The 27698-nt window shown below is 39.7% G+C and overlaps 1 protein-coding gene across 1 annotated transcript in view; it reads left to right on the plus strand.

Moving 5' to 3' along the window:
- Positions 1-15096: 15096 nt before the first annotated feature.
- The window catches only part of TCF4 (transcription factor 4), a 350509-nt gene continuing 337907 nt past the window's right edge, over positions 15097-27698 (plus strand). The window contains exons 1-3 of the mRNA XM_047086297.1: positions 15097-15148; positions 16068-16159; positions 17855-17927. Of these exons, the coding sequence (XP_046942253.1) occupies positions 16088-16159; positions 17855-17927 (145 nt within the window). The 5' untranslated portion in view covers positions 15097-15148; positions 16068-16087. The remainder of the gene's footprint in view (positions 15149-16067; positions 16160-17854; positions 17928-27698) is intronic.

Consider the following 27698-nt stretch of genomic DNA (forward strand, 5'->3'; position numbering starts at 1 on the left):
GGAGACAATTTTGGTTGGAACATGAGAGGGGGCTGTTGCTGGCATTTCGTGGGTAGACCCTGAGCGGTGGGAAACAGCCTACAATGCACAGGACGGTCTTTCCCATCAAAGAATTACCCAGCCCAAACGTCAACAGTGCCAGGGTTAAGAAAACCTTGTCTAGGGGCACCTGGGTGATTCAGTCAGTTAAGCGTCCAACTCTTTGTTTCAGCTCAGGTCATAACCTCGTGGTTTGTAAACTACAGCCCTGCCTGGGGCTCTGTGCTGACAATGCGACCGTGCTTGGGATTCTCTCTCTCTCTCTCTCTCTCTCTCTGCTCCTTCCCTGCTTGCTCTCTCTCAAAATAAATAATAATAATAATAATAATAATAATAAATAGACTAAAAATATTTTTAAAAGAACCTTGTCTAAAATCACACAGTTGGTAAGATCTGAACTCAGGGTTATTATTCTTAAACCAGTCTTTTTTCTGTTATCCTCAAAGTGGAAAGATTCATCTTGAATTGAATGGGGAAACCTAATCTATTACATTTTACATTGTGCTCAGTTTCCTTTCTCTTACTCTTCAGCTTCTGGGAAAGGGTAGAAAGTATACCTTGAGTAGACAAGCAAATGGTGCTACATAGTAAAAAATTGTTGCCAGTGAAAATGGAAAATCTTTCAGCATAATCCCCTCCCCACTGCACCCCACCTTTCCAATTTTATATAATTCATTATATCTGTGATAACAATTTTTTTGGACTACAAAGGGTGATACAGTTCCACTGTTTCCCAGAACTAACACTAAGCTAGACAACATCTAGAACCGTGCAGGAGAGATGAGAGGCAGGAATAAATGATTGATTAATACGTGTGTGAGTTCTCAATTATCGATGGTAATAGCCCGTGGATGTAATGTGGATTTGCCAAAGCTGCTGATAACCCAAAAGTAATTTTTATTGAGATTTTGGAATACAAAACATTTTTGAAAGAAGAGTCATCTATCTAATAATTACTTTAATTTTGAGGTAAGCTACGATAATGGGTATTTTTTAATTCCCTAAATACACATCATTGTGAGGCAGGAGAAGCATCCAAGAATGTGCTAGCGAGTAAGGAATGCCAACAAAGACTAAAATCTGGAACAGGATTCGCAAAGCAATGGCTTAAAAAGCTGTGGTATGGGCATAGCATAGCCAGGGACAAGTGAGGTAAGGCCACGGTACCCCACAGCCGGACAGCCTGGGTGCCAATCCTGGCTGTGGATACCTACTAACTTTAGGATTATGAGCAAGTTACTGAATTTCTCTGCACCTTAGTTTACCCAACTATAAAATAGAGTCTAGCGGGGCGCCTAGATGGCTCAGTCGGTTAAGAGTCTGACTTTGGCTCAGGTCATGATCTCCCTGTCCAGGAGTTCGAGCCCCACATTGGGCTGTCTGCTGTCAGCACAGAGCCCGCTTAGGATGCTTTGCCCCCCTCACTCTCTGTCCCTCTCCCATTTGCACACACACATACTCTCTCTCTCTTAACACTAAATAAATATTAAAAAAATAAAATGGAGTCTACATAGCACCTACCTCATGGTGTGGTCCTAAGAACTAAATATATTTAAGGATGTGCATGGTGCACATTAAGTGTGATAGTACTATATATTTCCCATATTATGCAGGCATTAACGTGAATCAGGCAAACCTTTGTATGGCAATGTGAAAACCTGGCATGATATACTAAGGGAAAAAAGAAAAGAAAAAGAAAGGAATTCAGATAATTATACCACTGTCCCGTGTATATTTTAAAGCCCCTGATGACTAGATATGTGAGTTATAGATTGCACAGCGAGTAAGAACTTGAAATTTTTTTTTCAACAAGAGAAGTTCACTTACAATCACTTCTTGGTCAGGAGGTGGACACAGAAGGCCACACTGAAGCAGATTTACTTTTCTCAGTAATGGAATGTAAGACTAGGAAACCCAGTGGGCTCCAGGGCAAGAGAGTGGAAGGACCTTTTAACTTCCAACAAAAGTTACCTCTCCTAAGAGCTCTTGGCAAGCATAGCTGGTCACTTGCAAAGAGGAGAGCAAGTTGAATGGGGTTCATTGAGCTCTCTGGGAGTACAGGGATCCTATTGGTTCTTTCCTTTCTTGGAGTAACATGGTTGGAAACTCTCTGTCTGCTGTGTTAGCATTGTCATATCTGAGGTCTGATGAGAGGTATACACTACAAGGCTTCCAGAGGGGAATGTTCCCCAAGGGAAAAGAAGCCTGGTTGGGTGGCAAAGCCTAGATACCCTGGTCTAGGAATACATGGGGAAGGCCACTTCCGGTCCAGGTATGGCTGAGGTAAGAAGCCCATTTGGACCAGCTTCCTTAGCTCAGAAGTCACACGTGTGAATATGGGCAAAAGTATATACTATTGGAGTCCACATGTATAGCAGGATTATGATCTCTGAGAGGATCCTACCAGTAAAAGCATAATCGTGGCTATGGATGATGCCATCAGATGGCACAGGACTGGTTATCAATAGTGACCTTGGGGTATTCACAGAAATCCCAGCAGAAGTACATTAGGTTTGCCAGTTCTCTGTCCTTCTGAGTTTTGTAAGCATAATGAATCTCTTTTGAGTAATTACCTACAGGATGAAGACAATCTAGGTAAGTGGTACATACTGAATTTATGAAAATAGATGTAGATGTGAGTATAGATTAAGTATAGATACATTAATCAGAGTTAGATAGATCAAGAGTTTTTGGCCCCAAGAAGTGGTTTGACCTTACCATGCATTTGAAATTTTAGCAGTTGCAGAATAGATGCAACTATTTCATATTGGTTCAAAAATCTGGGTGTGTGTGTGTGTGTGTGTGTGTGTGTGTGTGTGTGTGCCTGTGCACATGAAACTCAAAGTGTGGTCTCAGGACTAACAAAATCATCATCACTTGGCTGCCTGAAAAGTCATGCATCCAGTGGCATGCTGGTGAATGTTTAACATCTGGCTTACAGAGGGGAAGGATGGGTGAGTTGGGGGAAGAGTTCTGATTTTTAGCATTTGCTGATTTCAATGCTTTAAATGCTCCTACCTGGTTGATGTCCTTGTGATATCATTGAATGTGGAATTGGGAGGAATATGCACAGTGGCCTCTACTGAGCTAGAGCAAGCTGGCTCCAGTGCACCATTGCATGGGTCCCTGTCCCTCCCCAGATTTGCTGATCAGAACCTCTGGGATTGAAGCCCCAGAGTATGAGTTTTAACAAGCCACCTGGATTATTGTGATGCTCATGAAAGTTTGCAAAGCATCATGGAAGTCAGCAGACTCCTAGGTTTCCTGCAGAGGTGAAAGTGCAATCAGGACATCCAAATAGGTAGCTTTGTTGAAACCACAAATTAAGCCAGGAAAAAGGAGTATGGAGCAGTGTACTTCACTCTGGAAACTCATTAGTGGATGTTAAGGCAGAAACACAGCCCAAACAATATACAGGAAGAGAAAGCAGCCAGAGAAGCAACTAAGATATGAAGAAATGAGAGTGGAATTTTCCAGGAGTGCAATCCTAAAAGATCCAAGGAGAACTTCTCAGAAGTGTCTTGTGTGTGAGCTAAGAAATAAATACAAAATTAATCTTTATCAAATCCTGTTAGTAGAACTATACAGCCTAAACACAATCTGTAAATGGGTCAATCGGCATATGATAAATTTTGTCACTAAAAATAGATTAAACAATCAAAACGGTAAAATTTAGATCCCCAAAATTTGGGAGGGTAGAATTGAACTCGAGAGAATTAATAACTATATTGTTTTGTTTATTGTGAATATACATGTGTTATACTGTATTTATTTTGTTGTATGTCATGTGTTTTTACTGAAATGAAAAATAGTGTATTTTCTATTAATGTTAGAATTTTAAAAACTAAGTAATTTTTAGTTTTGACTTTTAAAAAATTCTAACATTAAAAGAAAATAAATTATTATTTTATTGTGGTAAAAACCACATAGCATAAAATACCCTACCTTAACGAGTTTTAAGTATATGGTAGTGTTAACAAACACCATGCACATTGCTGTGCAACAGATGTCTAGAACTTTTCATCTTGCAAAACTGAAATTCTTTGACTATTGAATGACTCCCCTTACTGCTTCCCCAAGCCCTTGGCAATCACCATTCTACTCTCTGTTTTTATGAATTTGACTACCTTAGGTACCTCATATAAGAATTATGCAGTATTTGTCTTTTTCTGACTGGCTTATTTCACTTAGCATAATATCCTATGAATCATTCATATTGTAGCATATGATAGGATTTCCTTCTTTTTAAAAAAAAATTTTTTTTAACATTGTATTTTTTTGAGAGACAGAGACAGCGCGTGAGCAGGGGAGGGGCACAGAGAGAGAGGGAGACACAGAGTCCAAAGCAGGCTCCAGGCTCCGGGCTGTCAGCACAGAGCCTGACTTGAGGCTCAAATTCATGAACTGCAAGGTCATGACCTGAGCCAAAGTTGGACGCTTAACTCACTGAGCCACCCAGATACCCCAGATTTTATTCTTTTTTTAAGGGCTGAATAATACTACTGTGTATGTATATACCACATTGTCTTTATCCATTCATTTACTGATGGACATTTAAATTGTTTCCACCTCTTGGTTCTCATGAATAATGCTGCCACAAACATGGGTGTGCAAATATCTTTTTGAGATCCTGTTACCAATTCCTTTGGATATATAACCAAAAGTTAAAAAAGGAAAGCTATTATTATTAATTAAATATCAATTATTAACAACACAAAAATAAATATATATACATATATATTTTTAAAGTCATAGCTGGAGTTTTGATGAAAATTGATGGAATCCTTCATTATCCCTGTGCAGAATACAAGGTTAGGCACTGGAACAATGAAGAACTTTAAAACAGTCTCTGCCCTCTAAAGGTTTAGAGTCTAATTGATGAAGCAATACCAACACATAAATAAATAAATTATAATAGTTTGTTTCAAAAGTAAATTAGTTCAGGGGCACCTGGGTGGATCAGTCAGTTAAACATCCAACTCTTGATTTTGGCTCAGGTCATGATCTCATGGTTTATGAGATCAAGGCCCACGGTGGGCTCTATACTGACAGTGCGGAGCCTGCTTGGAATTCTCTCTCTCCCGCTCTCTCTCTCAAAATAATAATTAAAAAAAAAACATTTAAAAGTAAATTAGTTCATCATATTAATTACTGGTGCAAGTACAAATTGGTCAATCCACTCTGGAAAACTGTCTGGCAATGTCTACTGAAACTAAAATGTGCCTACTTGTGACCCAACAATTGTAGGTATATAATAGGATATCATAGGTATATACTCAAGATAAATAACTGCATATATCCACCCAAAAGACATGTACAGAATTTTCAAGGTTGTTTTACTCATAGCAGTCAAAATTTGGAAAATGTGAATTTGAGGGGGTGTTGAATGGATAAAAAAATTGTTGTAAATTACTCAAATGAAATACTATACAACAATAAAAAAGAATAGCCTGCTTCTATACACAACTACATGGGTGAATCTTACAGATGTAATTATAAGCAAAATAAGCTAGATGTACATGGACTGGATGATTCCAAGTTCAAGAATAGGCAAAACTAATTTCTGGTTGTACAAGTCACAGACATGGATAAGGACTGTGAAGGGGAAGGAGATAGCCTTCTGGGTTGCTGAAAATGTTCTATATCTTGATCTGGGTGGTGGTTACACTGGTATGTGTGCATGTAAAAATTTACTAAGCTTTGTAGATTTTTCCTTTTTACTGTATGTATGTTGTACTGCAATTTTTTAAAAAAGTTTCTGTTCTAAATAAGTGAGTTAGTTTCAGAGGAGGAAGTGACGGGGAAAGATCAAGAAGTCAGAGTATACCTCAAAGGGGAAATAAGAATTAAGCTGGATTTGATATAAAGGTAGGAATTATTCAAGGGAATTGCATGAGGGAGGTCAGTTCAAGCAATAGAAAATATGGGAAGAAATACGTAGTGGCACAGAGGTCCAGAAAGCTTGGCAGACCTTGGGCTTGTCTCTCCAACATCCATCTTCCCTTGCCCTCCGAACAGAAGCCTTGTGGGTTCTATACTGTGGGTTGGGTATGACTGGCTTCACCTCAACTTCAAGAGTGGGCCTTAACTGGTTTGAGCCTTATCAATATAATCATTTAGGGATTGATGTAAACCAGTCATTCCGATGGTTTGGTTCAAAAGCAGGCATCTTCCTAAGACGGTAGAGTTAGAGTTCAGCTGAGGCTTTAGTATCAAAGCTTAGGAAGGACATGCAACTATTGAAAGCAAGCAAAAAAGTTTATAGCTTCAGTTTTTGATGGTAACCATTTTGGGGAACACGAGGGAGTTGCCTGATGTAGAAAGTTGGGCTGAGTTGACAGGAATGCGGAGAAATAAAGCTGAAGCCCTGAACGATGGCACCGGATTTTTTAGGTTTGCAGGCACATTATTGTTTAAATCCACTTTGAAATATCCACTTGGAATGGATTTTTATGCTGCTTTGTAACCCAAATAACGTTTCTAATAACCTAGGCACAACACCTCTTGAATGATTTCTTCTAGTTTCCACAGCCATAGCCACAGCCTTCCTTCAGACTCTCACAACACTGGTTGAGAGAAGTGCAATGACTTTCTAACCTGGTCTCTGCCTTCCTTTTCTTCTTACCTTCATCATCCTCCGTGCTGCTCCCCAAATGATCTTCTCAGGCATATCTGATCACTGCTGCTAGGTGCATGACCCTACAGGCTCCATGCATTGGGAATAAAGGCTAATGGGTCCAAGTTTGCCAACTGAGTTTTACATTTATTTTTGATAGAAAAAGAAACAGAGCATGAGTGGGGGAGCACAGAGAGAGAGGGAGACACACAATCTGAAGCAGGTTCCAGGCTCCAAGCTGTCAGCCCAGAGCCCCACGTGGGGCTCGAACTCACGAACCATGAGATCGTGTCCTGAGTCAAAGTTGGTTAAGCCGAAGTTGGATGCTTAACCGACTGCGCCCCCTAGGCGTCCTGCCAACTGAGTTTTTAATACCTTAGTTCTCACGAACCCTAACAAGACCCTTAGTATCCAGCCAGATTTTGTCCGAGCTAGCACTTCAGCCCAGAACATGCTTATCTGCTTAATAAGAACACCACTTCTCCTTTCCGCATCCAGCTCTAAACTTGTCTCAGAATTCTAAGTGTTTAGGTTTCTCCATCTGATAACTACTCATTAGGCTACAGTCTGGTAGGACAATTTTATGTCATGATAGCTCCCAGTTCAGTGCGTTAGGGAGTTGGGGTGATTTATATGTCTGGCCTACCCACTACAGTAGGATGCTAGGAGGTCAGGGGCCTTGTTTTTTCATCTTGAATTACTCACTGCATCTTGCCTAGCTCTTTTCATAGACAATAAAGGTATGCTATATAGTTAGTTGACTAGAGACAAAACTTCCTCTAGGGAATGACTTGGAGACAGTTACAGGGTAAGTGGGAGCAGTGAGGGGAGTATAGCTGCTGAAGGAGTTTTAAAAACGCAGGTTAAGTATATTAAGTTTAACCAGTTTTAGTGCACTTTTGAGTAGATGAAGGTTTCTCTTGCTGTTTTTCTAAAATCCCTTGTATTCTTTCCACATTGTTTATTTTTTAAACCATTTATCTTTTTATTCATCTCCTTTTCTTTTGTGGGGGGTGGCTGTTGGTTATGAAATAGTATGCAACTTGAGAAGAGAAGAAATAGAATTAAGAGGTGGTTTGCTTTCATTTCTCTTCTCCAACGTGATTATTCAGGTATTCCGGAATACCTTTGCTAGCAAAGCAATGAAGCCCATATACTAAAGTAGTGGCTTTAGATATTTTTTATAGTAACCTCTTAGGCACATACCATGTTGTATATACACACCTGGAACAGGCTTTTGTAAAACAACACTCACTCTTAATTCATGCCATGTATGTTGGTCTTCTCTATGTTGTTCTGTCTTACTTTGAACAAACCCAGTAAATCCATTTCATGACCATTAAAGAGTTGAGATCTGAATATTGAAAACTGTGACACTAAGGAGTAGATACTATACTTGCTAGGTCACAGTCAGTGGATGAACACTGTGCCAAAGTGCATCTGCTAATACTATTACATTTAATCTGTCACAATAACTTTATGATAGACTACTATACCCATGTGACAGATGAAGAAACTGAAGCTTGGGGATACTTGGGGGTTATGACATGGAAGAGCTGAGACTCAGACACAGGTAGACCATGCTTCTGTTAGAACTCAGTGGCATGTGCCATGGCTTGAGGTCACGGCCAACTGTGGAAAAGATCTGCACATGTTGATCTTTTAAACCGGAAGCACACGCAAGGGAGGATGAGACCACCAGGGTGCAGACAAAATGGTCAATACACAACAACTTTGTTTCTCCTCTGGAACTCTATTTCTGCCCTATTTTCTCAATCTGCAAGTCCTTCCCCACATGACAAAACTACACATAGAACATTCAAACTACAGCAGAGAAAATAATTTTATGATTAGAAGGAAAACTTTCAGAAGGCTGGCACTAAAGTTTTTGAGTCCTCTTTAACAAAATTCTGTGGACACTAAGAATGAAAGCTTTATTTATTTATTTTTTTTACCTTTCGTTTTCCAAAACCCCCGAAACATCTAAAAATAGATGAAATAAAAATTCTGTGCTATTGTGTGCCTATATCCAATAAGGAAGGTTTGTTATGGTTTGTTAACCATATGGTTTGTTGGGGTGCCTGGGTGGCTTAGTCGGTTAAGCGTCCGACTTCGGCGCAGGTCATGGTCTCATGGTTCGTGAGTTCGAGCCCCAAGTCAGGCTCTGTGCTGACAGCTCAGAGCCTGGAGCCTGCTTCAGATTCTGGGTCTCTGCCTCTCCCCCAGTCGTGCTCTGTCTCTCTCTCAAAACTAAATAAACATTAAAACAATTAAAAAAAAAAACACCGTATGGTTTGCTAAGGTTATTAAAGTCATGGCACATGCCACTGAGCTGTAAGCAGAAGCATGGTTTATCTGTGTCTGAATCTTAGCTCTGCCAGGTAGTGGCTTTGTGACCTCAGGAAAATTATTACACGTCCAAGCCCTGGTGTTCTCATCCATAAAATGTTATAACAGTGAAGCAATACTATGACAGCACCTCTTAACACATTCATAACAATGAAGAGACTGCTTTCACGATTGGGTAAATTAAGGCAATTATCCCTTAGGGTCTAGGATTCAGGTGACAAGGGGCCGGTGGCCTGTTGGCCTGTTTCAAATCACACTGAACATTCACTGCCAACATTTGCCAATAATGATATCAGGGTAAAATGAAACCTTAAAGAGAGCCGGATTTGAAAAGGTATGACAGCTGCACTCTTCAGTATAAAGTATGCATCTTAAGAATAAAGATAGATTCTTGATCCACCTATTTAACAAATAGTTATCAAACACCTCCAGATACCACCACCAATGCCAGACATTGCATTAGGTGCGGGTACATAGAGTGAACAATATTCATGCAGTCCCTGCAGTATGGAGTCTACAGTCTGATGGAGAAGACAGGCAATATAAAAGTAAACGTATTAACAAAAGGATCCCAATTGGGAAAAGTGCCACTAAGGACATAAAGCTGATGTGGCAGAGACTAATAAGAGGGATGCTCACTTTAGACAAAATAGTTAGGAAGGTCTCTAGGAAGAGGTGATATTTAGGCTGAGACCAGAAGGATGTTAAGGGACCAGCTGTGTGAACAACCAAGAGAAAAATCCTGGGACCAGTAAATGCAAAAGGCCCTGAGTATGTGGGACTGTGTATCATGATGCTCTGGACTTCTTCCACACACACTGACTAATCCCTTCTCTTCTGTCCTGCCTGCTGCTTTTCTGACTCAGCCTTGCAGTGCATGTGGGGCTCCAGTTCAGGGTCCTTGATGATTGCGCCCTTTGATATATCAACCTAAAATTATTCCAGGAGTCCTTCCTTTTCCACATATATTCCACAGGCTGTACCTTGCTCACTGTGACTTCGCCATTCATTCTGATTTTTTTACCTACATTTTTGCCTTAGGGCCTGACAGAAGAGACGTTGATACAAAGTAGACTCTCAAATATTATTTGCTAAATTTTTGGACGCATTTCATCAGATCATCAAGGAACTGTTATTTTTGTCTGTAGTTTTGTCTGCTTATTTATTTTAATACGGGCAGGATTGGGGGAGATCAAACGGGTGAAATTTGAAGAAGAATGGTACGGCTTTCTAGAGTGGCATTCAGTTACTGGAGGGCTACTTCTGCCTCTATAATTCATTAGTGATGTGACCTTGGACAAGCCATCCCACTTGAACCTTGACATCTTGAACCCAACTCCAGGATTTGGTCCAAGCACCCTTCAATGTCTGTTCTTTTCTATGACTCATTGGGTTTCAATATTGGCCACTCCTTCCACATTCCTAGGAAATAAATGTTATTTTTAGACATCAACTTAGTTTATACAATAATTATACCTTACATTTCATAAGAATTTGTCATTTTCAGAGTATGTTAATCTCTACCAACTCATTGGATTTTAACCAGTCATGTAAAGTATGGAAGACAAGTTATTTTTTTTTTTTTACATGTGACAAGATGTGAAATTTGTCCAAGGTCACAACACAGTAGAAAGGGGAATGACACTTGTATATACTGTCCTGACTGTATGTGGCACAATTAATTGGATAGAATCCCTACCGTGTGAGTGGAATAGTGTTTATGCCCTAGAATAGTGATGACTCCTTTTTTTTTTTTTTTTAATGTTAAGGATTGTTTTGAAATGCTGAAATCAAAAGAATCTTTTTTTTTCCCCCAAAGTTTTTAGTTGTAAGAATCAGAAAAGTCCTCAGGTTAGCTCACTTAGGGAAGGGGAATATGGCAGGAGTAGCAGTCTTATGGACAGGAGGCAAGGTGGCCTCTATAATAAATGGGAAATAAACTCATTTCTTCCTAGGACTCAACTGTCTACTTTTCTCAGAACTTCTAAGATCTGTCTTATCTAAAGAGCAGTTCTCTCTGCTTACTCATGGTTCTTGCTTCCCTATAACCATGGCTCACATGGCTTGGCTTCCTGACACTCTGGCCAGCTGACTCCAACAAGTCAGATCATAGACCACTCCTCTTTTAGTTCCTGTGATCCAATCAGCTGGGGCTGGTGAAACTGGGACAGGAAGGTTATAGAAAGGTCATATGGTACCCACATCAAGTTCTACCTCTGCATCAGGACTTAAGGACAGGATTTTTAAGGAACAGAGTCCATAGAATGGAACAGGCATCCCCAAACCTATCTGCTACACTTACCTATTTATCCAAGTTTCACAAAATTCTACTGAGTCTTCCTTTCTAAGGTGTCTCCAATCTTCGTAAGCATAACTTCGTAGATATACCTATTCTTCTTATAGTTCATGGAAAACAAAACAAAATAAAACAAAACAAAACAATCCACATTTGTCCCTTAATTTAAGATAGGAAGGGTGGTTGCATGGTTTTCTGACTGTGGGATGCAGTTAAAAAAAAGTGCTAGCAATCACTTGGGGGCAATGAGGTCCCCCACCTGATCCTGTCAATTGTTTCTGGACAGATCATTTATTCCCCTTGAAATTCAGGAAAGGGAGGCTTTTGCAATCTAACTAGAAACTAGAAAGAATCTTAAGGGATTATCTAATCTAGCCTCTGTATTTTACAGTAAAACACATTGACCTCAAGCCTTAGGTCACAGAGTTGATTAGAGGTAGAACCAATGGAATACTTCTCTTAAACAAATGTTTGTGAACTTTTTATTACATCATCTCAGTACAGCCCTGTAGAGGCTTACTCTGAGAATCACAGATAATGATTGTAATAATGCAGCATAAAGTAGTGTCTACATGTAAACTTTAAGATGAGAACATGGAATGGGGATGGAAAACAGGAATCTTCACAATGTGTGAATAGACAGGAAACAACCTAAAAATGCTCTAATTCTTGTTTTCTAAAAGCTTACATATAAACAAAAGATCTTGAAGATTGATCTGAACTCTCTTACTGCCACAAAATTGCATCAGAAAATGGAGATTAGGCAGTTCCTGCTGCCAGATGGTATAGGAATGTGGTTGAATGTCAACTCTGATCCTAGACTGCCTGTCTTCAAAGGTGAGTGCTATCACTTATTAAAATTGTGTACTTTTAGGCAAGTTTGTATCATTTTCCAAAGTGCCCTGGGTCAAGCTACTCAACATTGCTTGCTTCTGATTCTCTGTATGTAAAACATAAAAGATGCCATATAAATATATATAAATATAACAATATTGTAAGACACACTCTATAGAGTCATTCGCAGGATTAGAACAGCCAATACTTGAGAATTTCTTGAACAGTGTTTGGCACATAGTAAAGCCACTATGTAAGTGTTAACCTATCATGATTATTACTCTTTTCTCCGGTGGGAGTACAATTACACTGGTGGAATAGAGAAATCTCCATTTAAAATCCCGTGGGCTAGATTAGTGATATCAGTTAGTTTAGCTGGAATTAGAGATGGAAAGGGAAATTTTCTTCTCTGGTGACTCCATCTTTATCCCTTTAACTCAGGAAATTCGGAAGGTGATCACGATTTGCATGCCACAGACCAGAAAGCAGGCTAGAGAAGGTAACTGCTCGCCCAGAACTAGAAGTTGAGTCAGTAGTGGTTCAAGGTACAAACTCGATTTGTCTAAGACGCTATAACCTGAAGTCTTCTCCAAGGGAAGACTTTCTGGACTTAGGAAGTTCTCACTCCTCCAGGGTCAAAAAAAAAAAAAAAAAAAAAAAAAAGGTGTGTGTTGGGGGGGGTGGGGAGTGGTGGTGGAGGGCACCCTCATACCTCTTCAAGCCCGGCATCTACAACTTGGTACAGCCGCCTTTTCCCACGCTGTTCAAGGCTAGCTAAGAGGACTGGCTCCACACTGCGGGAGAATCCGAGCTCTGGCTTTCTGTTGCTGAGGCCAGCCTCCCTCAGGGTGAGCCAGGGGATCTGACTCCCCTGCGCAAATCTGTGGCGTGTAATGCCTTCATTTACTTAGAAACTACACTTCTGAGTAAAAACAACAACAAAAACCCAGGAAAGACCAAGCAAAGGGAGCAAGAAGAAGCGCGCAGGAACACGCTTGGGCCTGGGAACAGCCCCAACCTCATGAGCCCTTGCAGTTTAGCCCCCACGCGCGACACCCGACCGAGCGCAGCCACCCGCCTCCGGTCCCGGAGGAGGCGTGGCCCGCACGCGCCGCCATCTTGGGCGCCTCTCTAGGCGCCGTGTTTACTACTCTATGATCGCCCGCTCCCGCCCCGCCCCTCCCCAGTCATTGTCTGGAGGAGCAGCCGCGGCCGCAGCGCCTTCTCTTTATAAGCCCGCAGTGCCCGGATGTGAATGGATTACAATGTATCTTTCAGGGAAACCTATTATTATCAATGTGACTCCACGGGGGAGTCAATGGTGATGATGATGAGGAGGAGGAGGATGATGATGATGAGACACCTCTAAACTTGGAACAAGTTTAAGACTTTATGAGAGGAGAAGAAAAAAAAACCACCAACAAGATTTGTTTGAGGAAAAATTCTAACTATCCTGTATTGATATTTTTTTTATAAACAATAAGAAAAAGTTGTTGGATTTTTTTTTAATGATTTCTTTTTTGGGGGAGGGGATTTTGTTGCAGTTTTACGGTGGAAAATGCAAAAACCAGAACCAGGTGCATAATCTTGTATTCTGTGGATATCCCTGGAGCAGAACTGAGTACCAGTTAAAATACTTTTTTGGGGGATACACATGTGAGATACTAAGTACTTGCAGAAGATTTTTGTCTTTCTTTTTAAAGTCACTTTCCTTGGAATATTGTGAGCATATTTGTGGCCATTTAAGGTAACGTTACAATTTGCTGTCAGAGTAAACTGTTTGTAATTGAATTTAATTTTTAAAATGTCGATCCCAATGTTTTATTAAAACAAAAGGAACAACCTATTAAATAATTGCCAATGGGAAAAAGTGTGTGCATGCATTTTGTGTATGTACTAGCACATCTAGCAATAACAGGGTTTCTGGAATGTGTATTTTAACACACGTTAAAATAGCGTATGTTGCATATACTGGATAAAGCACGCTTGTTATTACGAAACGATAGAATTATGAAGCTTAATTTTTATCCTAAAAAGTGATGTGAAAAAGTATGTTTTAAGAGCATGCAAGGCCTGTAATGGTAAATGTTGAATTCAAAACTTACAAGTGCTGGCGAACGGGGACTTAGCGTGGCTAGGAACTCAAGTGTAAAAACAAAACAACATCCACCCTCAAAAATTGCCTTTTTTTTTTTTTTTGGCGAAGTTTGCAGCTATACTAATCTGTGACTTGAAAGGAAGGGGAAAGAAAGTATGCAATTTAGGTTTCGCCCCCAATGCAAAAGTACCGAAATGAAAATCTCCCCAGCAAAATGTGGCTTGGTTTATATATGGAAAAGAAAAATATTGTTCCTCTTGGCAAAGTCTTTTTGCATCACGTGTATTTGCAGCCTAGTATAAACTTGCTTTGCTGTGTGTGGATGTGTGAGTGAGAGGGAACGAGAGTCAGAGAAAGAAAGAAGTGAGGGGATGTAAACTCGAATAAATTTCAAAGTGCCTCCGATGGATGAAACGGGCAAAAACTGAACTGTTCAGGCTTCAGATTGTAACTGACGATCTGAGGGAAAATGAGGTGCTCGATGAATTTTCGTTTGTATTTTTTTGCGAGGCGGGGGAGGTGTTGAGATTTTTTTTTTTTCCTCGGGGGGGGGTGGGGTGCATCCCAGCCAGCCCGACCCGAGCGAGCCGCGTCTCCCCGCCGGAGCCCCCCCACCCATTTCTTTGCTGAACTTGCAATTCCGTGCGCCTCGGCGTGTTTCCCCCTCCCCCCCTTCCCTCGTCCCCTCCCCTCCCCGGAGAAGAGAGTTGGTGTTAAGAGTCAGGGATCTTGGCTGTGTGTCTGCGGATCTGTAGTGGCGGCGGCGGCGGCGGCGGCGGCGGCGGCGGCGGCGGGGAAGGAGCAGGAGCGGGCGCGGGCGCAGGAGGCGGAGGTGGTGGTGGTGGAGGCAGTGGTTAGACATGAACGCCGCCTCGGCGCCGGCGGTGCACGGAGAGCCCCTTCTCGCGCGCGGGCGGTAGGTACGGGCGCCGGCGGGGCTCGGCGGGCTGATGCGCCGGGCGGCGCGGGGCTGGGGCTCGGCGGCCCCGCACGCGGCTCCGCGCCTCCCGAGCCGCGGGCTCCCGGCTCCCGGCGCTCCCAGAAGAGACACCCCTTCCCCTCCCGCGCCTCTTCCCTCCCCCTCGTCTCTACCCCCCCCCCCGCCCCCCCTCCCCAGTCATGCCACTCGGAGGGACCGATGACTTTGCCAAGGGCCTGACTTTAATTTCTACAACCCTTTCTTTCACAAATTAGGGTGCTGGACAATTACAGGACCCGACCCTCCACTCTGCTCCCCCCTTTCGCCGACCCTGTCACCCCTCCCCCTTTGGACGTGTTTTCACTCCAGAGACGCTCATCTTTAATTTCTTTATAGCTACTTTGAAATGCAGAGGGGAGTGGTGTGTGTGAGTGTGTGTGTGCGTGTGTGTGAGTGTGTGTGTGTGTGTGTGTGTGTGTGTGTGTGTGTGAGGGGGGTGGGGTGGAAGGTGGGGGGGAAAGTTGAGACCGGATCGTTCTGAGTAGTTTCTCTTTTCTCTGTGATCCATTCATTTCTCGCTCTACCTCCTGTTGCATAAAATGATGCGCTGAAGAGCGGCTTTTTTTTTCCCCTCCTTTCCCGGATTTGGTTTTATAGTGGATGTTACCAGTTTTGATCGTCTCTTTGGAAATACAATATCAGTATCGCTTTTTTTTTTTTTTTGCTATTGCTGCCTATTCCATCTTAAAAAAAAAAAAAAACAACAAAACTCTCCCATCCCTCCCTCCTTTCCGCCTTAATCCCGCCCGCCCCCACATCCCCACCCCCCAACCCCCCCAGTCTCCAAAAATCCGATTGTGTTTTCTCCAAGGATTGGGACTGGATTTTCTGATTGCGGTTATTTCCATGTTTCTAGGTTTGTGTGATTTTGCTAAAATGCATCACCAACAGCGAATGGCTGCCTTAGGGACGGACAAAGAGCTGAGTGATTTACTGGATTTCAGTGCGGTAAGAAAGAACGGTGGAAACTAACAACAGCTGTGAAAAACAAAACAAAACAAAACAAAAAACCCAAACACTTCAGCTAGAAACCAATAGTAATCTAAAGGACAGGAATAATTTTTTAATTGGCTGAATCTTTGGCAAACATGAAGGTCTTTTTGATAAGTTTTTAACTACAATTTTTGGGTGTGATGGATGATTCAGGCTTTTTTTTTTTTTTCCCAGAGTGTAAAATTACTTGCCTTGAATTCCCTACCCACCGGACCCTCAAAATAATGGAACCTCCCCCCAAATGAAAGGACAAACAGACCACCCTAAAACTTGGCCTTACCTGGACCTGAGAGTACTAATACTTTGCGCAGTATTCCTTTTATTTTTGTTTTTCTGCAAATGGAAAGGAGCAACTAGGAGACCCAGTTGTCTCTTAAAGTTTTAAATTGATGATGCTTTGGATACGTATTAGTTACATCTCTTTCTAGGATTCTGAAAACTCGTGCATATGTGCTGGGCACACACTCTTTAGAACCCTTTAGACCGGGTTGGTACATTTCACAGTCGTGAGATCAGCACAAAGCAAAACTTGCACACTTGTGGAGTTTTACGGCTGTAGTTGGTCCTGCATCCCTTGGCTTCCCTTTCCCAAATCAAGTCCCAGACCCGGCAGGGGAATTCACTCATTTTTAATGCCGAGAGAGTTTGGTGTAAGATGCATTTGCAAAGCAAAATAAAAAGAATCCACAAAACACACAAATAAAATCCAAACCGCCTTCTAAGTGGGGCTCTTTCATGTTGCTGCTGCCGCTGCCGCCGCCGCCGCCGCCGCCGCCGCCGCCGCCGCCGCCTCCGCTGCTGCTGCTGCTGCTGCTGCTGCTGCTGCTGTTGCTGCTGCTGCTGCTGCTGCTTCTGGACCTTCTTCTGGAGAAATGGCTTTCGGAAGTTTTGCCAGGAAACGTAGCCCTAGGCAGCTTTGTAGCCCCCTTTCTGCTTGCTGCACTTTCTCCATTCGTTCCTTTGCTTTTTGCAGGCTCTGACTCAGGGAAGGTGCGCATTATCCACTAGATACGTCGAAGAAGAGGGAAGCCAATTAGGGTCGAAATAAATGCTGGAGAGAGAGAGAGAGAGAGAGAGAGAGTGAGAGAGGGAGAGAGAGAGAGAGAGAGAGTGAGAAAGAGTGAGAGAGAGAGAGAGAGAGTCTTGCTACAAATTGCTCTCATGTTAGAGACGAAATGAGAATTTAGTGCAGGTGGCACTTTTATATTTATTTGGGTTCACATATGACAGGCAAATCCTATACGGGATGGAAATGGACATTGCCACGTTTATGGCCAAGGTTTTCAGCATAAAGCAAACAACTTTTTTCTTCTCCTTTGTAAAACTAGTGTTTTCTGGAGAGGCCGCTGCCCTCCACCCTGAATCTTGATAACATTATGGGGACTGTTTGTTTAAAGTGGACCAGTGCTGCCTAGTGCTGGCAGTCTAATGAACCTGAGGAAAAATTAAGAACAGAGTGGTAAATGGGGGGGGGGGTGACTGGTAATGTTATGCTTGTTTTAGTTTTAAGTTGGATGGTGATGTATTTTACTAAAATGAACCCTTAACGTAAACTCTTAAGCTATTTGGTAAGAGTCTGAAAGATCTTTGACGAACTCTGAAGGCACAAATGTCTTTTTTTCAACAGTAATATTTCTTTGTTTCTTTTAGATGTTTTCACCTCCTGTGAGCAGTGGGAAAAATGGACCAACTTCTTTGGCGAGTGGACATTTTACTGGCTCAAGTATGTAAATTCTTTTCTTAGCATGTAGTTAAATGTTCTTAGCTGTTTATTCACTCATTGTATATTTTTGGCTCTGTTGAAGTGTTCTGGAAAAGTCATTGAAATTGTAGCCTGTAATGATATGGTTATTTCACTGTCCATCAGTGGTATAACTTACACAAAATGTTATCTTTTGCAGAATTAAAATTAGGCCTTTTTTTTTAAATCAAGGAAATTGTCTCAGAATTCCATTACTTAATTTAAAAGCAATTTTCTAATACAGTTGTAATCAAACATGTGAAGATAAGGCCAGTGTTGACACGGGGAAAATTAATTTATTTCCCTATTTGAAAATAGAGGGAAAAATCTAACTTTCAAAATAAAAGGGAAAATCCCTCGTAAATAATATTAATTATTAGGTACTATGTATAATTAACCCTTTTAAAGAAGTGAGCACTTACTTTGCAGATGAATGCTGCATTGTAAACCATAGCTGTAAATAGAGAGCCTCTTGCTAATCTGAGAGCTAAATATGAATTCATTTCTCTTTAAAGCATTCTTTTTGATGCTTTAGCTATTTTTTGTCCTCTAAGCATTTCCTCATGCAGTGAATTTTTGCTATATTTAAAGTTTCAAATTTGCAAGGACTTTTACATTTTATAAATGAAAGGTCTTTGGGTGATGCTTAAAAAAGACGTTAGCGCTATTCACAAAGGAATCTGTGTGCGCAATGATTATCTGGCTTCTAAGGAGGAGTTTTAGTAGGGACTCCCTGAAGGTCTCTTATAAAGTGAAAACTGAAAATATGATACTACTTAAAATATATATATATTTTCTTGTCCAATGAATTTCACATAGGAAGGAGGCATCCATGGTTACCTGCTATCCTTTAGGCTTAAAGCTTAAATCCACTTACGCTTTTTAAACAGCTGTAGTATTTTAGGAGTTCTGGCAGTGGTAAATACCAGTACATTAGACAGAGTACCATTCTTAAGTCAGGCTGGTAAATGTTGACATCTTTTAGCTGCGAGGTGCCAGTGGAATTTTCTGTTAACTATTGAATATCATTTCACATCTCTTAATTTTCATCTGATGCTCTGGCAATGAAAGCAATCTGTTCACCTTTGCGATTTGTGTAATTAGGATGCTTTTATAAAATTAGTGGCTTTTAAAAGTTGCTCATTTCCAAATAAGTTACTTCTCCTTTTTCTGGCCCCCAATAGGCTAAGTAACATGTTTATAATTTATAAGATGCTTCCTATGGTTATATTTTATCTTTTCAGTTTTGGGGTCCACCTTGATCAAAAGTACTTCTGACAATATATTTGTATTTTAGTGGCCTGGACCCTGTTATATTTTCCATTTACAGACTTAATATTTTTGTTGTTGTTGTTGTTGTTGTTGTTGTTGTTGTATTGGTATTTTGTCTTCCAAATTTTGGTGTTGTGTTCTCTACACAACTTTGAAGTAAAGATCAGTGCAAGAATCTCTTGTAGGCAGATTAATATTTCATGCTAGTATCAAAACAGTAACAGACTTTATCTCTGACAGCAATTTTCTTCATGGTTTTACTTAAGAAAACGTGTATTCAGCTTAAATCTAAAAGTAGATTATGTCACAAAGGCCCAGAGATAGACTGCTTTCAAAGTGCAAAACACTCTTTTGCACTCTGTGAAAACTGACACATTTGGAATAACTTAAGTGTATCAGTTTAGGTATGGTTTAATAAAGCAAAGTGATTTAGAAGCATGAAATTGTGTTACATTTAAAAAGACAACTGTGCATCTGGGCCCTTTTCTGTGTTCACATTTAAATAAAGTCCTTGCTATGATGTTTAAGTGTTTACAGAGAGTGCAGGCTGGATAAGTATGAATATGTATTAATGCATTTTAGTAAGTGATTATGTATTGAACTTACACAGTTCTTAAGACAAATATATATACACACACACGTGCGCACATGTGCACACACACACACACACACACACACACACACAGAAACCCAGACAGAGACGTCATCCTTAGTGACATGTCACGTACGATATTTCTAATGAATATACTGTGATTATTTTTAAGGTGTTGAACTTTGAGTTACGTTGTACCACAGTTGTAGTTTTCAGACCCAAATGTTTGCTTGTAAAGGTAAAAAAGTGTAGTGGCTATTTTGTGGTGGCAGCTGAATTGAAAATGCAGGGTACTCATCCAATGCAGTGTGATGGTGATTATAATATATGGAGTACAGATTGTAGTGTTGGTTTTTCTCATCTATTCAAGACATATTTGAACACAGGGCTATTAGTGAAAAAAATGGCTTATATTTCCATTCCATTATATTTCCACAACAAAGATGAATCCCTTTTAAAGAACATCAGGTAGAAAAATCAGGAAAACTGCATTTTGCCTTTTAACTGAAGGATGAGCTAGGAAACTTTGGACAGAGAAATAATTTTCTAAATTTACTTCAGGTTAATACTCGTCTTGAGTGGGCTCAGGTGTGACTTTCATGGGTAGCTTTGAAACATGGGTCTAAGAAACAAAGATCCAAACTGTAAGTAAGTGAACTGTTTGTTCATCTTTGCAAAACCAGCTGTATTTCTTCAAAGTGAGGCATGGTGATATTTCATGCTTAAAGTTCCCAATAGCTTTTGAATCGATTAATATAGGATGCTCCATCGTGATTTGCAATGTGGGAATGAAAATAAAGTGTGGTCATATTCCCTTTAATCTTTTCATTTCTCAAACATGGGTTTTCCTACCACCTTAAGAAATGGTGAGGCTGCTAGGGAGAATGGAATGTAACCTGAGCTACAGCCTGACATTCCCAGGGAGCATTTTTCACATGAAAGGCTTTTGTCAACCCAGGAAAGGACCTGCAGTTTTTGTTTGATGTTTGCAGGTGTTCAGCAGAGAGCACTAAAACAATTCAGCCATGATGGTTCAGAGCTTCGATGACCTTAACAGAATGAATTGGTGGGCTCTGGAATTATTTTTAAGAAATAGTTGTAACCTATATGGTAACTTATACAAAGGGATTTAATATCCGTTATATCATTGCTCTTAAAACAAGCTAAAAGGACACACATGCCTGGATGATTGGAAAATTATTCTCATTAAAAAGTAAGATGGCCAAGTTACCAAAAGAAAAAGCAAACAAGCACCTAAAGTCTATAATTTATCGATGAACGGGGCTTAATTTTCTATTCTAACAAAAAATACAGTTTCTTTGGTTACCTTTGAGTCTTTTAAAAGCAAAAGATAAACATACTGGTTTTGGCATCTTTTTAAAAAGTAGTTTTAAAGTTGGGCCACTAAAATGATCTATATTCAAGAACAGCCCTGGTCACATCTGTTACATGTATTTACAGTTAGTCTATGATGGATACTACATCTTCCTCCCTTAGTTTAAAAGTTGAGCTTTTCCCCCCTGTAACTGTTTAGTTTTACTTAGGTGTTCAGTGTTTGTGAAAGATTGCCAAATGAATGGGTGTTTGAACAATTAAGAGCAGAAGTGAAACACACTACATCCCTGTCATGGTCATTTTTGGAAGAAGACAAACATTTTTTAATGTTCATGCAGGTTAGTTAACCTATATCCACATAACACCCAATGACACATCAATGTAGTAAGTTCAGTGAGAAAAAAAATGAATCCAGTGGGTAGTTTTTGTATCACAGAGAAAATTCAAATGGTCAGCATCCTGAATTAATTTCCATCCATAACTGTTTGCATTCATGGTTATAGTGTGAAAAATAATTGCTCTCCCCTTAAAGGCATCTGTGGGGTAGAATTATTTAATTGTGTGTATCTGTATTTGTGTGTGTGTGTGTGCGCGCGCGCATTTGTGTGTTTCAAACAGCCTTACTATTGTAGTACAACTCACAAGTGTGGTATGGCTTTTTTGTAAGCAGCAGACTAAGTAAATAGGTTTAAAAGTAAGTAAAGGGGCATTAAACCCATTATATTAGAATTACAGACTTTTGGGGATAGCAACCTCTTTTAGTATACAGTCCATTGTCTTCATTGTCCAGCCAAAGAAAACTGAGGCCCAAGTTAAGGAGGTTCTAACCTCTGCCTTTATTTGCTATTCTAAAAAACAAGTTCTGATTTGCTAATTCTTTATGGCTCTGCACGTCCTTTATTGGACTAACATTGGTTTCACTACTATGTTTTTCCTTAATTTGTGTTGCATAATAAGCTATAGGATTATACCCTGTGTGCTGATGTTGCTTCTGCGTATGTGCTTGTGCCCTTCGAATGCTTTTTAAGGTTTAGAACTGAATTTTGGATTATTGATCATTCTCTTTACCTTAGCTCCCCCGTGACTGTTTGCAAGATATTAGACAGGATAATAGGGTATGGATGGGCCTGACACTGACAAAATATAAGTGCTTAATATGTCAAGTGGTGCGCTCTGCGACTTATATTTATTATACATTTTTACTCCTCTCAAGAACCATGAGATGCAAGGGTTACCATGCTCAATTCACAGATGAGGAAACTGAGATTCAGAGATGGTAAATGACATGCTCTCAAGGCAGCCAGTAATAAATTAGGTTTTAAGCTCACGTCTGCCTAACCAGTGTCCTTTGCACACATACACACATGGTCCGATATAGATTATTTTTCAAGATTATGTAGACATAGGAATATATTATTGAGGTTTGGCATGTAATATTATTCCTGATCTTTAGAGTAGATAAGCAGTTTTTAAAAACCATATTTAAGATAATGATATAAACCATGATATTTTTCTTGCCTTAGTGTCCAGATAAGCTGGCTTTCTAATTCATTTTGGATTTCACTGTGACTTAGTGTGTCTCTTTATTATTGCTATTATTATTCTTATTACAAGGAGAATATAGTAGATCTTTTCAAAGTTGTGCTTTCATTCTATTGTGAATTGACAGTGTGCCCGGGTGCCTGTGAAAATACCTTGTTTTCAGTTATTTTTAATGTACCTAATCAAACCAAGAGTGGAGGTACCCAAGCCTGCTCTGTTAATATCTAAAAAATAAAGATTTACTATTTTTAACTGTTAAAAAAAAAAAGTTTCGCAGTTCATTGTTAGATCCTTGAAACTTAATATTCATTCACGAACAATAATCCTAAACTCCATCTGCATCACTAAAATAAGCAGTTTTGAAGTTTTGATGTGTCTATTACCAGACATGTGCTTAAAATGTTACATTTTCTAAATTCAGAAGGAAGAAGCAGTACTCTATTTGACACTGACTTAAGTAAATAAAATGCATTAAACAAGCGTGGGGATCCAAGATCTGTTGAGACAGAAATGCTTAACATTTTTGACAGCATCAGCAAATTATCTTTACCCTACTATTGTAATGAGGAAATCACTTAAATAACAGATGAACAGCGAAGTCACATAAACATATATAATAGAAGTATGTAATGAAAGTTTATGCTGTTAATTGCTCGAATCTGTCTTAAATGCTGAGAATCATGGAGCAGTAAAGACTGTCATATAAACAGTTTTGTTTTGAGCTTAAAATTATTCCTTTTTGCTTTCATCTGCTATGATAAACAAAGTAATTTTGTAAGCTTTACAGATCAAACATTTACTCCTAATGGTAAACTACATTTTATATTGGAAGTTTGCAACCTCGTCCAAGGCATAGAGTTGAGTCCTGGTGGCCCCAGGCCTGTGATTTTCAACGTTTAGTATTATGATGCTATTTAGATCTGTTCCCATAAGCCAAGATAACAGATCTCAAGTTGCCTAATAAGGAACATGGTGTGTTTTGAAATGTTCTTCAGTTTACAAGTCTTGAACCAAAATGTTCTTGGCCAAACCTTTAGAATATAAATCTATATGTTGAGTAAGTCAGATCTTACACAGACACAGCATCAAAATGAAGCTAGGTAGAAACAGAAAAAAAAAAACAAAACAAAAAACCAAACCAATCCCCCCTTCCTTATTTTCTTATTTTATGAGCTATATTTTATGACCAGGTGTTCTTCCAAGCTAATTAGATAGCACTAAGTATTAGAGAAAATAAAGCACATCATATGGTTGTGTGTTTTGAAAGGTTATTTATGTTAATGGTTTCTTATTAGTCGGAAGGAAATTTTCAAAATGGACCACCAACTTTTTAAACTTACGCTTGGGTTATGCATTTGCTATATCTGTGAGCCTACTTAGGCTCAACAGTAAGGTTTGCACATGTGTTTGAGGTAGGTACTTTTGAACCATATGCCTTTTAATGCTTATGAGAGAGAAGTACAAATCTAGTCTTTAGAGGAGATTGGTTAACACTTTGCTATAAGCAGTATATATATATACATATGTATATACGTATATATATACATACACATATATACATATACACACATATATATACACATATATATGTATATGTATATATATGTGTGTATATATATGTATATTTATGTCCAACTCCTAGGAATAGCAAAAGTGTTGAGAAAGGTTGTCATATTTACTTTCATTTCCAAAATAAATAAAGGCCTAGTTAATCAGCATATCAAATACCCAGCTGTGTTTAAAATCAGTTAATATGGATGAATTTCAGGACTGTAAGAAAGTATTTTATTTAAAGGTGCAGCCACCAGATTGTTCAAATGGATGCTTTTGTACTTTTGTGTGACAATTAACATTTAATGAATGACTTTCTAGACTGCCATTGGTAGTAATTACTATATGTAGTTTATTAACTGCAATCCATTGTTGGATGGGCCTGTATTGATTTGTTTTGCAAACAACCCTTCACACGTTCAGCAGTATTTGTACATTACTTTTTAAAGAACCTGTTTCATTTGCTGATTGCCTCTAAAAATTCTAGCTTACAAATTCTCGTGTACTAAAATGCCTTTTGATCAGTCATTTTAATTGAATTAAAAATTCAGCTTTTCAGCTATCACATTTTTACATTAGGTCCTCAGGGAGCCTCAAAGAAAGTACACAGTATTGATTTTAAGTAATTTATAGAAAGTTGGATTTACAAGAGACTTTGGAGATGCTCTATTATTTTTTAGGTAAAGAGCCAAGGTTTGGGAGGATTAAATGTCTTTTGCCCAAATCATACAGTTGGTTATTGGCTATAATAAGACACAAATACAGATGTCCTGACCCGCTGGTCAGGGACCCCATGCTGCTTTTAATTAAGGTTTGGACTCAATCCGTGGATACCAACTGTATGTTTCTTAAGAAGAAGAAAAAGTGTATAATCTACCATTTCTGAACAAATAATAAAAATTTAGATTATGAGAGATAGACATCATAATCCGCCTCACTTGTCATCACGTGTTCCAATTTGGCTAAGACAGTTGACGAATAACTGTTAAAATGTATTGTGTTATTAAAAATAACAAAGTAAGACCCATGATTAAATATCAGGGCTGTAATTTAATCTCAGGGTTTCTGGAGCTGTTCATAAACCATTTGGCTTTTTTCTGAAACAGATGACGTCAAAATGCAGGTTGATTGAATTATGACCCTGGGTTACAGGAGCACCTGCCAATGCCTCCTTACTTCATGGCATGTCAGCATTTCCATTACAAACTTTTTTTTTCTCTAACATTTTTAACTTTGAATAGTTAACCTAGACTGATGGTTGGCATATAAACTTTCAGCCCCCTGGGAAAAGACTATTTTCCCAATAAAATAGAAGAGGTGGTGACAAAGCCCCATTACCTTTTAGAATGTTCTTCCTTGCTTTAATCTTCCATTAATTTAAACATTCCCTCTTGAGGTACTTAGCTGAGTTGCAAAGCATCCAAATGGAAGGTTTTTAATCTCAAATTTCCCAAGCCAAGACTTAAATGCAAGGTATTTAGGGACAGTTAAACCAGGAAAAGACTTATCTTGTAGGAAGAAGGATATTGAAATGTTCTGGACACTACAGTTTAATGCTGTGTGAAATGCTGAAGAGCGAGACATGAAAACATGCAAATTGGTGTACCTTGTCAGTAGTTACTTTTATATCCACTTAAGAAGAGTAAAAATTGATAATGTATGGTTTAGAAAGGTTAATTTATTTATATCACTATCTGGAGACTTAACAGCATATCTTCTGTTTTACCCCTTGGGTTTTAATATGTTGGCCATAGAGGGAGAATGCTGTTTCTATCTAGCTAGTTACTTATTTACCTATCAAAATTCTTATTGATGGTTGATCTCATAGATTTTTTTTTTTTTTTTTTTTTTGGGACAGAGAGAGACAGAGCATGAACGGGCGAGGGGCAGAGAGAGAGGGAGACACAGAATGGGAAACAGGTTCCAGGCTCTGAGCCATCAGCCCAGAGCCTGACGCGGGGCTCGAACTCACGGACCGTGAGATCGTGACCTGGCTGAAGTCGGACGCTTAACCGACTGCGCCACCCAGGCGCCCCAATCATAGATATTTTTAGTACATGCTATGCTCAACCCCCTGTGTTAGCAATTATGGGACATAGAGGGATTTATGGGAGATAGTTCCTGCCCTGAGAGGGCATATATTCTGACAGTAAAGGATAGAAAACCACATACAGAATTAGCCTTCAGTGCCCAAAAGGCAAGTACCATTTACGTTGTGGGAGTTTAGACAAAGACAAATTCTTTCTTTGGGAGGGAAAAGAATAATGAAGGCTTCATGGACAAATCAAGTCTGAGCCTTGAAGGGGAGGAATAGCATTTTGACCTGGGGGCACTGGGACTGAGCATTTTGTGTCACGATCACTGTGAAGCAGGCACAGAGGAAGGCTGTTGCAAAGGTTGCAAAGGGTGGATTAAAGAGATCTCCAAAAAGAGAGGCTCCTCAGCTCTGCTGTGGGATCAGCTCTGGTATGGACAACCACAGTGACTTCAACCTGCAGTGTCCCTATTTCGGATGCCTTTTTTTGTTTGTTTTTTCTTTTTTCTTTTTCGCTTTTGGGGATTTCCTTGGGGCTATTAGAGATTATAATCCAGTCCTTTCCAAAAGTATGTGTTTTTTAATGGTCGTGTCAGGATGGAAATCAAGGTTTTTATGTTCCCGGGTCCAGACACTTCCTGTTAGATCATTCAGCAGTGGAAGTTTAGCTGCTGTGGAGAAACTTATTTATTTAGCAGAATTCTGGAAATCTAGATTCTTTTGCAGTGTTCTCTGGTACATAGCTGCTTCATTTTGACAAAGTGATAGAACCTCACAGCCTACATCTTAAAGCTGGAAAAATAATTTGAAACTTTCCAGGAGGGGCGCCTGGGTGGCGCAGTCGGTTAAGCGTCCGACTTCAGCCAGGTCACGATCTCGCGGTCCGTGAGTTCGAGCCCCGCGTCAGGCTCTGGGCTGATGGCTCAGAGCCTGGAGCCTGTTTCCGATTCTGTGTCTCCCTCTCTCTCTGCCCCTCCCCCGTTCATGCTCTGTCTCTCTCTGTCCCAAAAATAAATAAACGTTGAAAAAAAAAAAAAAGAAACTTTCCAGAAAACTTTAAACTTTAAGAGGGGATTTTATGCCATACTTAACAATAGTTTCAGATTGCAAGAATTCATCATTGTAATTTTTATTATCACTGCCATTACCATTACCAGTGCCACATCTTTTGATTCAAAAGCTAGCAGGGAAATGTGGTAATTATTATTGCTATATAATACATTCAGAAATGTATTTAAAAAACATTCTCAAAGATACTGTGATCCTAGCCAAAACTTACATAGTGTTTGTAAGAACATCATGAAGTGGCCAGAATCACCTTTGGTTAAAATCTATCGTAATTACATCACAAATAGGAAAAATATATGTAAATACACTTCTCCCCTCAAGTATTGATGATTTCAGATTGACGTGTCTGTTTCTCTGT

This window comes from Lynx rufus, unplaced genomic scaffold (assembly GCF_022079265.1).
Source record: "Lynx rufus isolate CCGP_SWC_20201006 ecotype Redwood Valley unplaced genomic scaffold, mLynRuf1.p SCAF_20, whole genome shotgun sequence".
Lineage (NCBI taxonomy): Eukaryota > Metazoa > Chordata > Mammalia > Carnivora > Felidae > Lynx > Lynx rufus.